Raw genomic sequence first — 16,948 nt, forward strand, 5'->3', positions numbered from 1 at the left:
GGCTATTAACGGAGGCAAGGCTCTGTAACCTTTCTGCAAGTGAACGCGAGTGAACGAGAGAAGCGCGTCCTGGCTGCTTGTGTGCGAAGCATCAACCAACAGGGGTGGTCCTGGGTGTTCTCGCAAGGACACATGATCCATCCCGTGGCCACCGGGGCATTGCCAAAGCTGCGGGACAAGGATGGCACTAAGATAAAATCATAACACTTGACAACAATATTAGCGAGGGAATGTGGACTATTTTCACCACAATTTTCCGAGCCATCGGCGTCCCGGTGGATGGTGTGCTGAGGTTGACAGGACCCCAGGGGGGGGGAGGTGATACTGTGATTCCCATGCGGTGAGACAGAGCAAAAACGATCCCCAGTGATGATTCCTTGTGGGCCAGCTGGTGCAAGTGAGACAACTCGCTGTTCGCTCCATATCCTTTCCATAATGGTTTCCGTTACGACTTTTCCATTGGGGGGGAAAACGCAACGCATGCGCCTCACGCATCGTCCTGTGTTCCGGAGTCGTCGGAGAACGAGGGAGTAACGATCGGCCATTTTTCAAGCGCACCCCCTCCGCAAACAAACGACCGACCCTTTCTTGTAGAATCAACTAACACATACAGCTCAAGAATAAGAACAGACAGATTTACGGGTGTGTTTACTGAACGACAACAGACAACGGTGCCTTTCCTCGGCTCCGGCTCTGCCTTGGTCTAAAATGGTCGGCTCCGTCGGGATACTAGGGCGAGTGAGCGTTCGTATGCTCGGTTCGAGGTCTTAATTGGCGAAGGGAGCCATTCCACACTCCCTTGGACTTCATTCCTTCCTGCGTTCGAGGAAAGATCTTGTGGAATCCTTAGTGGTAAGCAAACGCTATATTCCGACCAAAAGGTCTCTCTCGTTCACACTTTCTGCTCTTTTCGTGCTATCTCGTGCGTTCGTGCTGCTCTCTTTTAGTATCCAGCACCGAGCACAGAGGGACTGATTAAGTTGCTGTGAATTTTCGGGCTCATTTTCTTAACGGAAATTTAATTGACAGTAAGATTGCGGCGGCTGCTGTTGCTGCTGCTGCTGGTACTGCTCGGCAAGCAAGCAAGGGTATACGCAAGACCGCCTACTACGATGAGTAGGGCTTGTGTATGAGTGTGCGATGCCGAGTGATGAAAGTAAACGGGAGGGAGGCTGTTGGACTACTACGATTTTAGGAAGGATGCGGAATGGCGATGGACAGAAGCAAACTAAATGAACCGTACCACCCCACCGATCCCTCCCACTTGGGGCTTTCAAGCTTACTCATTTGCTCGCACACTTGGATGTTTTGTTATGTTTTCGGTGGTGCGTTGGAAGTGTCCTTATGTTTTTTGGATAAAAAAATGGATTAAATGGAGCATATACGCATAAGCAGAATTGGAGGATCAACAAATGGGTTGTTTTCTAATTTGTCTGCGGCTATGATAGCTTTAACAACACGATTATGCTACTTTTACGGGGATTCTAAACAAAACAGAAATTGCGGATTTACAGCTTAGTAAACGTATAATATATCAACAAAAACTACACCTGGTTCGTTTTAAGATTTTAAAGATATATTGCATCGTTTCTGTAAAACAAACAACACGGAATTAAGATACAGGATAGCTTTATTTTATTGTGCTTTCTTTAAAATAAGGAGGCCAAGGCTCTCAAATATTTATGTCTTTTTATGTCTTTTTTAAGTGCTTTCACACTATATACAATTACAAAAGGCTTAACTTATTTAATTTATTCAATGCGTGTTCATTCAGTATGACATCCGTTGGAAAAACATATAATAAACATACTTTATGCCACATTTCTCATTCATTTTTGCTCATTTGATCTATCGAAGCATTAAGTGTGCTTGGGGCTCACTGAAACTGATTGCAAGATAAAAGCAACAGTATGTAGCAAAAGGACATTTTATACATGTAAAAACCATTTCGCCTCCCTTTTCTACCCTTTCCTTCACGGGGAATTTGTGAAAAGCACGGCCGAAAGCATTTAAATCTGAGCAACAATTTTTACTCCGATACTCTCTGTCTCTCAAGCACACACAGCACGTACATATGCTATCCCAGGGAACTAGAAGGACGAAGAAGGAATTCTAATTGAAATACTTTTCGCTGCGTTTCACTCTCGACGTTTTCGTCATCCATCCATCCGTCCGGTCGGTCGGTCCGGTCACGTTCGCCATCCGTGGCAAAATCAAAGGACCTTCAACCCGTAGGAATGCTCAACCCGCCATCGCATCGAAGGTAAAACGGACTCGTTTATAGTTAACACAAGAGGAGGAAAACAGGAAGTTTCACTGGATCGTTTCTTTTTGAGAAAAAGAGTTTTTGGTCCGCTGACTGACCGCTTAGCGGCACAACAGCAACAACTGGATGACAATTTAATCGACGAGTGGGTTGTGGGGGAGTGGGTGAAACGACGAAGCTGCTCCAATCAAGACCGTCTCGATTCATTTGCTCCAAATTCGCATCTCGCGTCTTAATTGAGTTGACCGGTCCCACGGCACCAACATCGAGGCGTCTCCATTACGGAAGACAACGCCGTGCTGGGGGTGGGGCGTGGGGGAAATTAGCCGGAAAATTCGCTCAATCCATTCCTCCCAACCATTCCATCAGCATGCAAGCGGGTGGTAGAAGCAAATGAAGTAGAAATGAGCGTTAATTGCATTTGCGCGTCTTCGACATTTCGCGCGGCCATTTCGACTTAAAGGGGCCCAGCGCTTTACGGCTCTATCCCTTATTTCCAGCGATTGCCCAGCGAGCGAGGGAGCATTCCTACCGGCCATGGTGACATTCCGAGACGTGGGGGCGAAACGGAACGGAACCGAGCGAGTGAACTCCATGTTAACCCGCAACTCGATCTCGCACCACCGATTGCCGTCGGTACGTGAAACGGAACGGAACGGAACGGAGCTTTCGGTCATCGTCGTCGATAGTAGCGCCGCGTCCTAGAATGCCACGAAGCTCAGCATCTTAAACAGTGGTGGATTGCAACGGATTGCAGCCGCGGAGCATTGAGTTAATTAAGATTTCACACATTTAAGCTCCGAAGCGGACGAATTGCCGTCGGCCTTCTAATGAGCCGGCGGTGAAATGGGCTCTCCCGGTGGAATGCACTTCCGGATTGCGTTCGATGCGTACAGGACGATGACACTGGACACCCTCTCTTGGAGTTTCTGGGTTCCAGCTTTACTTTTCGCATCGAAACGTCACCACCAAACAAGTCAATTTGAATTCGAAACCACAAAAACCAGGGACTTGCTGGAGTGAGCGAGCAAGCAAGCAATGAGACCACGACAACGAACGGCTTCATCATCATCGCAAAACCTCTTCATAAAATGCTCATTCCCTTCAGCGACCACCATCACCGCTTTCTGCGTCCTCGGGACGCGTAATGATGATGATGGTGCTGCTGATGACGATGATGATATCCGAGTGAACCATCCATGCTAATGTTTCGCCGCAAAACAATCTGCTGCTGCTGCTGGTGGTGGTGGAGAAGCGGTTGATGGCGGGGGATGTTTGTTGTTGGATCAACTATTTTTCCTACTTCCGCTTACGTGCCAGTGGGGAGCTTTTCATGGTTTTTCTCTCTCGCTCGTGGTTTTAGCTACGCCCACGTTTTTATCGTCAGTTTCCGGTTCGTCGCTCGTCGGAGCATCATCACCACCGTCATCGGAGGTTGTTTGTGTGCATAACGACGACCACAACGACGACGACGACGACAAACATTCCCTTCCACCGGTCTGTAGCAATCGGTGCCGTGGAATGGCCGGTAACGTCGGTTCGTCGGTGTACAAAATGTGTTTGCAACATAATAAACATAAATATGCGCATACGGATCTGATTCAAAACCGCGCGGCTGAAATGCTCGCCGTTCTGGGAATCAGACTTTAATTGAAAGGAATTGGCCACATAATGGTTAGTTGGATTTATGTTGCAACATTGACACTGTTTGTAAATGGGCAGCATGTTGGTCTGGTGTGCAGCAAAATGAAACCACAGCAGGCACTTTGATCCACTTACCTTATCGGAATAACAACAATACGACCAGCTTACTCAGAATCCCAGTTCGTTTCGTGCTGCTGGCAACGCTGATGAGACAGCAAATGGAAGTCGCTATGGTAACCAACCCGATCCCAAACCGGCTACTCTACAAATGCGGCACCAGCTTCTGACAATGGTCGAGCTATGGTCAAGCGATTAAATCTAATAATCCTTCCCTGGTCATCTGGCACGTTCTTCTGACTGACCATGAGCCAGAGCTGGTAATGATGTTTTTAATGAATTTCCGGGCATGTCGTCGTTTGGTTTTGTTTTTTTTTTCACAACGGCCACTTTGCCTGGGATGTCCGGGTTGCTAGATGTCGTTAATTAGAGTTGTTTCATTATTTCAAGATTACCGTCCATGGAATTTGCTGGCTCGGTTTATGATAGGCAATAGGAGCATGCTGCCAGTTCTGCAATAAGTCTGAAATTTCTGCCAAGGATAAGCATTACATATCGAGGCTTTGAAGCAGAAAAATATCATTAGATTTGTTGATAGCTGTTGACATAATATTCCTATCATCTATATTAAAAGTATTATGATTATTTGATTAACATAATTTGAAATAAAATTAAATGTAAAATCCTTAATCAGTAAATGGAAGGAAATTTGGGAAGAAAATGTATTTTGAGAGTACTCTTGTATCCTGAAAAATTCTTCATAACATTTGCTGGAAAATCCATTTGTCTAAAATCGTCCACTAGCGAGTTGATTCAATAAGCCGGTAATAAAATGAGATTCTAAATGCTATGTTTCATCAATTTATCCCCCCTTTTTCCCGGTACTTGGAATATAATGGCATGGCTAGGCGCCTTACCGAACGGAAGCATAACCGAAACCAAAACTCATCATAAAACAATTAGTGCCAACAACCCCCCCAAGCCGACCAGACTCTGGTCACCCCCGGGTGCTCCCCGGAGTGGAAGAAATAGCAAATCGCAAAACCACAAATGGGATCCCCATTCGCGAACGCCACTTGCGTTCTGAAGTGAAGGCAAATTCTGACAAATAAATGCAAAAACATATACTAAACTATGCACCATCTATCCATCCGTCCATCCATGCGACGTATGTTGGAGCAATAAATGGCCGTTTGATATGACCGTTCGTTGGCCCAACAAAAACGATCCTTGCCGACCGGATGCTGATCCCAGTCCCGCACTGGAGTGGTGGCTCTCGGTCAAATGCTATTCATTTGCAGGGAATTAGCCATCAGGACCGCTTCGGTCGGTACGTACACGTCGGCCCCAGCTACAACAACACACTAATTGGCAATGATAATGGGGCAGGGGGCAGCAAAATTAATAATAAAATTGCAATTTTTGACCACTAGAGCGCCCTGGCGGTGGTGCATGATATGCCATCATGTTGCATAACCATTTCCTTGCAGCCAAGGGATTCGAAGAGGATTTGTTTTTCATATCATTTGGCTGCCATCACTCGCACTCACAGGAAAAGGGAGCGGGGGAAAAGGGCAAAAAGCGAGCTGGAGCCGAAGCAATTTCATTCATTTTGTCCATTCCTCAAGGATTGACGTGGCAACAAAATGATCATTCGTTCGTGTTCCGTTTGAGGTGCAATTTGACGGCCATCCATCCAGCTATCCGTCCAGCTATCCATTTGCGCACAAATTCACCTCCTTGACCAACGGTGACGGTACACCACTCGCTTGGTCCAGGTCCAGCGCTTTTGGGGGGAATATTTTCGTTTTGATGTTGCCCACCCCAAAAACCGGTATCCGCCAGAGCATCATCCAGGAAAGGTACGATTAAATGAAATCAAATTGATAATGTTTTCCTTTCCGCACCCCCCGGGCGAGGATAAGATAGCCAGAACTGTTGCGGAAGCAATTGTTTAACGATAAAAATAACTAACATAAACCACCAACCAACCCTCGACAGCCCTGGAGAAGCGAAAACAACGACGATGATGATGATGATGACGTTTTGCAATGGTTTTGATTCAGGTCAACATTCAGGATAAGGGTTTTTTGTGGCGTTTGCGTTCATTTGACCGCTGCGTTGGCACATTTTACTCTTTGATATTCAAACAGAAAAAAAAACAACGACTCGACCGGAACTCGCCACGAAAAGGGCGAGAATCTCTCGAGTGGAAGATGAAAGCTTGAGTCCGAAAACGTGGAAATTGTAATTATGGCACGAGTAAGAGTTGGATTACGGTGTAAGGAAGCATGGGAATGATTCAATTATAGTTTTACAGATAAGAGTTTGGCCTCCAATTGGTTTATTGTGGGATTAATTTCGTTTAATTCCTTATCTTGAATATGGAAAGGTTGTGAGATTCCAAGAGGATGTAGAATGGCTTGTCTGCTACTTCATCAATCTTAATCGATCGTTCGATACTCAGCTTCCTACCGGTTGCCACTGATACGAAGAGAATACTCCACATAAACATCAGATACCTTCGATGGCCTGGAATGCTCTGCGGTTGATAGGACAGCTTTACGATGATAAAATGCCGATGAAAATAAAATTCACTCTTTTATCCCGATATGCCAGCTGCCGGGAATGCTGTTGAATGCGTACAGCAGAATGGAAAGCAGCAAACGCCGATGCCGGCATGTCACGGCATTACCGAAAATATTTCGTTGTTTTTATGTAAAAAACATTCCAATATGAAAAAAAATCCTTCAATTTTACGCTCACAACAGTTTCAACCAAAGTTCACCAACCGCTCGTTTCTCGGAAACTTTGGAAAACTCCAAAGAAAAGCCGTTTGAAGCCGAGCGCGGTTGCTTGCTGGTAGTAAATAAAAATCGCCGCCATTTTGTTCGTGGTCTCCCGGTTCCCGGCGCTTACCCGCGCCAGGCATTATTATGGGGCGCATCATTATATCATAAAATTCGCTCCTCAGCGCGCACGTTCGTCGTTCTTCGTCCGCTGCCCACCCGGGATTCGATCAACCACCAAGCTTATTATGATGTCCGGGGCCGGGTCGGCAGACTCCATCGCCATTAGCCACAGCAGCAGCACCAGGAGCATGCTTCCCATGGCAACATGGCGTTGGCGTCGCCTGCTGCTGCTGAGCAAACAACAACCCCCCCGGTGGAAGATGGTGCGCATGGGAAAAACGGTCATAAATTATCCATTGATGGTGACATTACCAGCTATCAACAAGCCCAGGACACCTTGGTGGTGTGGCCAAGACGAGCGGTGCAAGGAACACGGGTAATTAATTAACGCATTAATTAAAATTTGCTTCAAACGGAACGACCGGGAGGACACGGAGGACGATTACCATTATGATGACGATAATTCGGCGTCAGGATGAGGATGATGGCGCCGCGTTGTGTCATCGCAACGGAGGAACCCGCGGTTGGTAGGCAGAGCAGCAGGCCTTTGCCGTTGCCGCAATAATGTGCGCTTGGCCTTTCGCGGTGGAGGCGCAGCATCTCTGGCGCTCTGGGATGGATGCTAATAATCGAGTTCGCGCATCATATAAACGCGTTGGTTCATTGTTTCATTGGCCGGACGAGGGGCCCGGTGGAGCCGTAAACTGAACGGCCCCGGTAATGGGTTTGATGGTTGTTATTTTGTCATAATTAATATCGTTCAGGGTTTAATTAAAATTTTATAGATAATTTCATTTCCCCGGGCTTCTGGGTGGTGGGCGATGGGCAGGAAGAGGCGATTGTGGGGACATTATGTTTGATAAACAAATAATTAACGTTCGAGACATTGTGACGGTGGCCAGGAAGTAAGCATTTGTTTTTAAAAGGAGATTTTAAACACGTTTTGTGAAAAATATGAAATTTATTTATGCCATATTAAAATGATGGAACAGGGAAAACCAATTCTCCACAAACAGGGATTTTCCACTTGATGCCTGTCTCTGAATTAGCCATTTGTGCTTCCGTGTGGTTCATAATTATGTAGTGTAAATAGAAGAACAATATGTTTTTCCCGGATGTGTTTTCTCTTTTATCCTTAACACATCCTCGGAAGATCCGGAACAGCGCCATAGAATAGGGAGAGAGAACGAGAGAGCTGAAACGAACCTAGATTTCCCCCTCACAATCCGCCTATCCTCGTTGACGGAGGGTGAGCCGAAGTCACGGCAAAGGGAGCAAAGAACAAGTGTCCTCAGCAAAGAGGGTGACTCGACAACGACGACGAGGACGAGACTAAACAACAAAGAACTTGACGTACGGCCCGGTCCCGGTACCAGTCCCTCGAGTGCAGGTGGCCACGGACCCTCCAGGAGGGTCGATCAAAGGAAGAGGAGTAGGAGGAGGAGGGTATGTGGTTGGAATGTGCGTTATTAAAATATTTTGTCAACCGATTGTAACCAATCCAATAATGATGATGCGACTAATTTGCCGTAAATCGTATAAATGATCAGCCGTGATGCTGTGGCCCCGTCTGGAAAGTAAATTGATGGTCACGATGGACCACGACGTGGAACGTTGTCGTTTTTGGAGGTATTCTCTGCCCTTTTCGATGGCTTCGAAGTCGAAAATGTTGCACCATTTGAAGGCTCGTATCGGATCGATTCGTTTGCGCTAGTTTTCCCGGATCCTTCGGAAGGTTTTCCGCCTTATGGCGCGATGAGGGTCCTGGTGGATTAACGAGGCGTAACTGCTGTTCGTGCTGGTCTGTCCAATGCGTTCTATTAGCTGCTGGTTGCGCATTAGCCGGGACAAATTGGGTTTTTCTATTGTCGCTGGATAGTTTTTGGGTATGACTTTCTGCCACAGGAGGAGAGGACGATACGCCAAGGGGCTAAGGATCAACTTTGATTAGCAGCGGTCAATCAACAGGAAATGAATAATTAATTTTATTTGAGGTATCAGTGCTGTTTCCCGTAACATATTCTGCTTTCAGAGTAAGCAATTAGGTTTCGTTCTTAAAATGATTTTGTTCCTTGACTTTCGCTTTACGAATAGAACATAAGATCTATAAGATAATGTGTTATCTTATTTAAAGCTAGAGAAAGGTCAAGATTTCTGAAACAAATTATGTTGTTAAACGTATCACGCAGCTGAATGTCGCGTTTCAAAAAGTTCCTTCTTCATCTTATCATTTTTAGGATTGTTTAGCATCGATTCTGAAAGCAATAGCAGCATAGCAATAGCAGCATTGTTTCATAATAATGATATTTCGAAAACTCTTAGTGCAAGAAATTGAGCCATAATGAATATTCTTATTGACTGATCGAACAAGACTTAACCTCATATTCCTTCACTGAAAGGTCCAAACTCAAATGGTACAGATTTTTGGTGATGACCGTCAGTCAATGGCATCCAATGGCTTACAAATATTTTCCATTTTCCATTGACAACACCGATTGTATGAGCGCCAGTAGTATCATCTTCTGCTCTCCTCACCACTTGCTTGCATTTTCAAGTTCCCACCGTACGCCACGCTTAGCAGTTAAGCCTCTTCAAAAAGGATTTGTCGCATAATTAAAAACAAACGTCGTGCCCGATTGAGTTATATGTAAACCCGTATCGCACGAGCCACCTGATCACAAGTGACCGATCTGATCACTAGATTTTCCTCTTCGTAACGACAAATTAACATCCATCTCAAGCACCGACCAATAGCCGCGTGATAAAACATCAAACGAGTCGCGATTGTTCATCGGTGTGCGCGATAAGCGGCGGCACGCTCCCGTGCGCAATTGCGCCATTGCTGACCTGGCGGCTGCTGGTGCTCCTCTCCGGTGCGTTACGCAAACTAAATAACAATTTGAAGTGGATAAAGGCTAATGTCATCTGCCCGGATTCGTCCCTGGGAAGAAGGGACGAAGCGAATCAAAAGTCATTTTGCATCACTAAACTGTCACCAGACAAGACTGCGAACATCGTGGCGGGGAATGAAAGCTGTCTTCGGCCGACGTCACCGGTCCGGACGCGGACAACCGGGACCGGGGTTGGGTGTTTAATATGAAATTTATTGTCCTCGTGGCACCCTCCGGAAACACGTGTTCGCTCTTCCGGTGTTCGGGACACTCGCAACCGCCCGTTCCCTCCAGGAATTGGTGTGAAAAGCGGAAAAAAGCCCGACCCCTCGGTTCATTTTTGTTCCGGATTCGAGGAATTGGTTTTCCGCCGAGAACTGATGGCCATTTCTTTGAGCCAATTGGCCATCCGGTACGGTGGTAAGGAACTCAATTCTGCTTTCCTTGTCCCTTAGGTTCAGATACATGATTTTCCATTAAATTCTGCGTTTCCTGGTGATGCGTTCGTGTTCTTCTCGTGGAGCTCTTCCTGTCTCTGTCGTCACTTGTTCTATTTGATGTTATTAAATTTGTCCTTCTTTTGTTGTTACGTTGGGACTTTTCACTTTAAAGTGACGTGGTCATGGAACAGTTTACAGTAACGGAAGAGACAGGGAAAATGCATGGAAAAACGCAAATTGTGCCATCATCACCATCATATTGCGATCATTAAGTGGTTTCAGATTAATGTAACATGCACTAATGAGGTAATCTGGACCAGAGTTCTTTGTTAGCTTCAAGTTTAGCAACAGCACATCAGAATTTATAAAACAATCTGCCACCATGAATGGATAACATGCAAATGATGTGGACAAATGTATTTTTCCGACTGCTTGTATGCTTCTATGGGATTTCCCCCGTTGTTGCTCTTTCGCATCTCTTCATTTTGTGCCACATAATCATCAAGGTAGCACCGCATTTTGTACGGTTTCATCCCCGGTTCGGTTGACACGAGAAGACACGAGACTAGGCACACAATTCCCCCTTTTTTTTTGCACCGGAACACTTGTGACCGGAACCCTTTCCCGGTTGATTCCACCACGAATGGACATCATCCATCATGCTGCTAATTGTGAGCACAACTTTCCCGTTCTCTCTCTCTCTCTGTTTCTGGCGATGGTTTTTCTGAAGCCACTCCACGAATGAAAATCAACGAAAAACGGCAAATCGGAACCGAGATTACGACGGAGCGGTCGGGCGAACATCTTACAATCTGGTCCCACGCGTACGGCATCAGAAGCATCTCGAGGAATCACAAAAGCCCTAAGGAAATGCCGGAGCAAATTGTTTCTACATTTATTCATTATTAGTTCACATAAATCACCAGCCCCCTTTATCTCTCTTTTTGTCCCTTCCTACCTTGAAGGGCGAGGCTGTAGAAGCTGTAATCCGATGTTGTGAATCCAGGAGTCGAGGGATAAGGATTGTTTGGCGGAAAAAGCTAAATAAACACGTTGGACGCGCTGGAATGCCGGAACGTTCCGATTTTACGTTTTGAATCGTGTCCTGAAAAGCGACTTTGTTGCCAAAGGGGGTCGATAGGGCGCAGCGATCGATCGCGATGGGCTTTGTAATCGAATCGACTTCTATATTTTGGCTTTTCAATAAGCATTCCAGTTCGCCCCCACTCCGGGCGGGGATGAACCAATTCCATCGACTTATTTATGGCAGTCAATGCTGCGGTTCAGATTTATCGTAACTCGTACGCGCTGGAAAAGGCCCAAAAGGATTACAAAGCTTTCGGTGACAGAACGTAAATACGATTAAAAATAGTTTCTTTCCTAAAAATCAAGTGGAAAAGAAGGAAGAATTCGTTCCAGCAATAAAAAAAATGGGGAAGGAGAGAAGATTATTAAAACGGCCAGCAGCAACAGCAGCAGTGAAAGTGTTTTCCTTGGCCTCAGAGCAGCACGATCACGACGCCGTCGTGTTCCGGAATTTCACTTTCCGCTAAAACACGGAACTCGTCCTCCTCTTCCTCGGAAATCCACCATTTTCTGGCAAAAAGGAATCACCGAAACGCACTCCCCCCAACGGTAACCGGATGATGTCTACGTTATCGTTCGTGGTGTAATAGAAACGGCGCAACACGAGCCACCAGCATCCATGAACCTGCGGCTACGACGGCGACGACGCCGGTTCCGTGCGCCCGTGCACCCACTCGGTTCCCTCTCGGTCGAATCGTTAATAGATTTCACGACTCCTCGTCCTGGTCGTCCTCGTCGTCGTTATCTGCGGAATGCCTTTCATCTTTGATCTGCTGCTGGTGGTGCTGCTGTTCCGGTAGGGGTTTTTTGTTCGCCATCCCTCGGCCCCGTCCAAGCAACCAGGTTTAGCTAAGCGATGGGGATTGGCGGGCGTTTTATTTTCGCGGACACAAGGACGAAGGAAGGTGAGGAGTTTGCATGAATCCGTAAAATATTTCTCGTTAATGCCTTCTCCCTGGGGTTCGTTTCGATGGGTTGCTTACACTGCGGCCAATGTGGTGACCGCACATCGGTGTCCAATTTATGAGCTTTGTCCGCTAATCGACCGCATCGAAATGGTATCGACGGTCGGGGTGCGTGCTCTTTAATCAATCATTCGTTTCCAGTACAAACGAGAGGCCCGAGGCTGTTGTGCTAAAAGTGTGCACGCTGTTTACTATGATCTCGCTGCTCTGTTTCGTGGAAAAGACCCCGATAAAAACGGATTGGATAAATATTTCCCGTATAATCGATCCAGGTCCGTAGCAACTCGGCCACTGGCATTCGCTGCTGCTCACTTACGCTTGCGGTAGCCAACTTCCGCGCATCGCGTTTCGCTGGCCATTTTAATGCTTTGATCCTTTTCGTTTTTGTGGAGATGAGGTGGTAGTGGTGGTGGTGGTGGTGATGGGGCAAGCGCTCTCCCACCGTCAGCAGTGAAGTAAATCTCTGCGCTAGCGATGTAATGTACCGGACAAACCCAGCGGGGGCAATTGAACGTAAAACTTTTTTCCCAGCGCATCCACCCAACCGCCCTCGCGAACGTTCCAGGGGTTTTCGTTGTTTTACTTTTCCGGCATACTTTCCCCTGGCGTCCGCTCTTCCTGGTGGAAAGTTCTTCGTCTAATTTGCTTTCCAACCGGTTTAGGCGAGGGCGCTTGCGTAGCGTTTGGTTCGCTGCCGTCTCGCTCAAGGATCATCCAGGCACGCGAGGGACAAACTTTTGTTCATTACACTTGAATTTTAATTATTTTGTTACCGATGCGATTATGCTTTTCGTCTCATCGTTACGTCCTCCTGCTTAGGATCGTTGTTTTTGATCGTTTTTTTGTGCCACGGGTTCCACGCAAGCCATCGATGTTGGGATATTTATGCTAGGGAGCACTAGGACCTCGCACAGGATGTAACTTGTTGGATATAATTGCATAAAGAGAATATCTGCCCCATAACTGTTGCTGTGCTGGCATGGATAAATTTAATATTAATGATAAAATTATCATTAAAAAAATCCTTTTTAGCAGATCATTTGATTTTATTACACAACGTTCACGAATTTATAGTGTTAATTTTACCTTTTAACTAATTAGCGGTTAATTGCCAAATTTTCAGGGCACTCTACAACAAAATAATTTAATTCGATTTTTCTGTCTCAACCGTTCATTTCAAATTTACAGGAGGAATTTGGTCGAGCACTTTGATCGAGCTCTTTACAGTGATGCTCCTTAACTTGTGATCGAAAAATGGCCGACCTGTTGTTGTTCTTTCCCTGTTTTTTTTGGATTTGTTTTGGTCCCGGGAGTTGCTGTAAAAACTGGAAAACTCTTAATTTTTTAAAATAAAAATGAGTGAAAATAGCTCGTCCGCTCCGGCACCGGCATCGGCTGCAGCACCGGCAACAAGTTCCCCGGAAAAAGATGACCTAAAGCGGCGAGCGTTACCCCGCGGATTGCAGAAACTGATCGAGCGTTGCCTGAAGATTTACCCGGACCAAACGAACCCACTGCAAGTGACCACCGTGTTAAAGTACTGGTAAGTGCGAGCGCCCTATCTGAACTCTTCTTTGCGACCGTTCTTTACACTGGTTCTCCCCCCCCCCCTGTCGTTACAGGCTCGGTGGTCAGGATCCGCTGGATTACATCAGCATGTACCACAACGCCGGGGATGCGGAACGCAACATTCCCCCACACTGGCACTACGTAAGCTTCGGAATGTCCGATCTACACGGAGATGGTCGTGTGCATCTAGCGGACACTTCGGGCGGTCTGGAACCGCGATCCGGGATGGGTTTCGAGCTAACGTTCCGGCTCGTCAAACCACCGAATGCATCCCCCGATGAACGGCCACCGACATGGCCAGCGAATCTGTTGCAATCCCTAGCGAAGTACGTCTTCCAGTCCGGCAATCGGTTGTGCGTTGGTGATAACATACCTTGGCGTCGTCCACTGGATGGCCGGAAAGTGACTGTCCCCGGGACGGCACCGAGCATTCAGCAGATGTTGATCGCCGAAGATCCGCAGCTACCACGTACGGAGACTCCGTTCGGGTGGGTTGATTTCCTGCAGATCGTTGGCGTGACGGCGGAGGAACTCGAACAGGCATCACGCTGGAATGGCAAAGGTGTGTTGAATATGCTCGCCAAAGATCCGACCACCGGTGGACCGTGGTTGATCACACAGATGGACCGATCGCGCAGCGTTTTCGAACTGTTTCCGGAAACGCTCCGCCAGCTGGAGCTCGATCTCGAAAGAGAAGGTTCGGATTTGGCCGGGGTGAATGCGGATTTCACCTTCAAAGAGCTCGCCAAAGGTGCACTCACGACGACGACGACGACCACGAGCATTAAACAGGAAGTGCTCGATCCCGAGGAGGAACTGACGCGTTCCATCTCCTCCTGTAACATCGCCGTGAAGCAGGAATCGGGTGATGATTCGCTCGAACGATCCGGTGGTTCCTCGTCCGATATGGTGAACCCGTTTGACAATCCAACCATTCCGTCCCGTGCTTTCCCGTTGACCGGACTCGAGCTAACGCTCGCACCGTACGCGGCCAAGTTTCTGATTCTCGCGATGAAGGATCGCATCCGGCATGGGCGGCATTTCACGTTCAAAGCACAAAGCATGGCCGTCACGTTTGTGGCCGAATCGGTCACGGGATCGATTGTGACCCGTGCCTCACCGTACGCCGTGCTCGGATGTTGGGTGCAGATTCTCATCCCAAACCGTCTGGTGCCGCGAATGGTCGAGTGTTTGAGTGAGCTCGGTACGAAGAGTGCGGAGAGTTTGAAAATTCCGCTCGCCTACGAGTGGCCCGAGCATAATCTCCGTTTCATCATCGACAATCCGTCACCGGAACTACTCAACAAGCCCGGTCCGATACTGGCGTGAGTGGTGGGGATGTACTTACTCTTGACTTTCCTCTCTCCTTTCCAAGGACAGCAGGCGTGATCGCAAACGGGATACTCCGTGTCTTCCGCATATACTCTACTACTTTTTTTTACTCGCCATAAGTGCCTGACTGAGCAGGATGAATACTAGATCTGACTGTAATATCATGCAGCTCTTGAAGATATTTACAATTTTTAACTAACTCTTTGTATGTATTTTTTTAATCAACGCATTGCGCATTTGCCAATTTAGTGCCTTGTCCGACGATGCGAGAAGCGTTTAGTAAAAATAAAAAGAATCTCAAGAATTGTTCATGATTTTACTGTTGTTCACAAAAGAAAAAAGGGCGTGGAGAAGGTAAGTTTTGCTTCGCTAAATCCCGGACATTGCAAAACCGAAGGCAGAAAGAGGGGAAATCGATCGCTAATTGCTGATTGGCTCGCACTCGCAGGTAAAAAGTCGTCCAGCATCCAGCATCCAGCCTCCGCCATATGCAAAAGGCGATCGAAGATGGCGATCGAAGATGGCGACGAAGATGGTCGCCGTGGTAGTACACGCCTACCGACTAGGCAGAGCTACCTCCTGCTCTCTTATGGTGCCCTAGTAGAAAAGCAAAAATTTAGCAATTTTCAGTTTTTGAGCGCGCGTGATCACGTGGCCACCTGGTTCGTCTATTTGTACTGATATTTTTAGCGGGTTTCTTTGATCTAGACGCGTGTCTTTCACGTGATAATCACGCAATAATAAGGATGCAAGAACAACGCATTCTTTGCCGGAATCTATTCAAATGAAAAGGGGAAAGAAAACGCAAGTAGGCAGACAGTTTGGTTGAATATTTTTCATTATTCTTTGTATTTTCACGTTTTCTGTTCACTTTTTACACGGGTGTCAGTTTATGTTATGTTACTGTTCAATGATTTCTGATGCGCCTGCTAGAGTACATTATGTTTCTTTTCTCCCCTTTTTTGGCTTTCCATGTTTGTTGCAGGTTTTTTATTTTTCCGGTCGCTCGCTTTATCCTTGTCGTATGATTTTGATTAATGATTTCTTCAAATTCGATCCTGGCTAACGGGGTGTGTAATGGCCTGCCCCTTGGAGCGCACTCACGTTGATACTATAGATGCTGAAAATGAAACGAGTGACTGATCATCGGCCTAAAACGTTCGCGCAATCCAAGGAAACGGGGGGCAATCAACGGTTGGGTGTGCTAGCGGGCTTTTCTGGCGAAAAAATATGGCTCCTCTAACTACGACTACACTAGCACGCCGCTTTGGCTTCCTTAGCAACCGCCGCATGCTTTGACTGCTACATCCTCTACAGTCGATCGCTAAGAAACACTACACCACTATTACTGCTATACACGGGGCGCTACTATCCTGAGTCACGCTGAGGGAAGAAGGGGGGGGGGGGGGTTTATAAAGTGGCGGAGTTTCTAAAAATAACAGACTTCCAAAGTACACAAAGCTACTAGCTCAACAAAGGCCCACCGAAAAAGTCGGTGGCCAGCAAAAAGTGGGTTCTCGCAATATGGCTGCTCTGGTATTGTGGTCTATATCCTGTTTCTTGGTGCTTTGTGCTGTGTATGGTGTAGTTTGCAGTTAATTTCTCGGTTGTCTGCCACACCCACGACAATCTCTGCTGTGATCTGCTTCTGTTTTTCTTCCCTTACCCTTCCCAGGAGAACCAAATAAGCACTACACGAGGGTAACTCGAGGAAAGCGTCGCGCGCTTGCGGTCCTGCTCTATAAAAACTCTATCACTAAACAACTGGGTTACTACGATCTGGGCA

At 46.9% G+C, this 16,948-nt stretch overlaps 2 protein-coding genes across 12 annotated transcripts in view; one reads left to right on the forward strand and one right to left on the reverse strand.

Annotated features, from left to right (window-relative positions):
• The first annotated feature begins 13,573 nt into the window (after window positions 1-13,573).
• LOC126569321 (suppressor of fused homolog) lies at window positions 13,574-15,431 on the forward strand. The gene is made up of 2 exons (XM_050226318.1): window positions 13,574-13,804; window positions 13,884-15,431. Exons 1-2 carry the CDS (start codon window positions 13,617-13,619, stop codon window positions 15,157-15,159), a joined length of 1,464 nt encoding a protein of 487 aa, XP_050082275.1. The 5' UTR covers window positions 13,574-13,616; the 3' UTR covers window positions 15,160-15,431.
• Window positions 15,432-15,989: 558 nt separating this feature from the next.
• The window catches only part of LOC126569315 (uncharacterized protein CG43867), a 158,578-nt gene continuing 157,619 nt past the window's right edge, over window positions 15,990-16,948 (reverse strand). For all 11 annotated transcript variants that reach the window (XM_050226306.1, XM_050226302.1, XM_050226304.1 and 8 more), the window contains one exon: window positions 15,990-16,948. This exon is cut by the window's right edge and continues 1,641 nt beyond it. The gene's annotated coding sequence lies outside the window, so the exon portion shown is untranslated.

The sequence above is a fragment of the Anopheles aquasalis genome, chromosome 2 (assembly GCF_943734665.1).
Source record: "Anopheles aquasalis chromosome 2, idAnoAquaMG_Q_19, whole genome shotgun sequence".
NCBI classification, from domain to species: Eukaryota; Metazoa; Arthropoda; class Insecta; order Diptera; family Culicidae; genus Anopheles; species Anopheles aquasalis.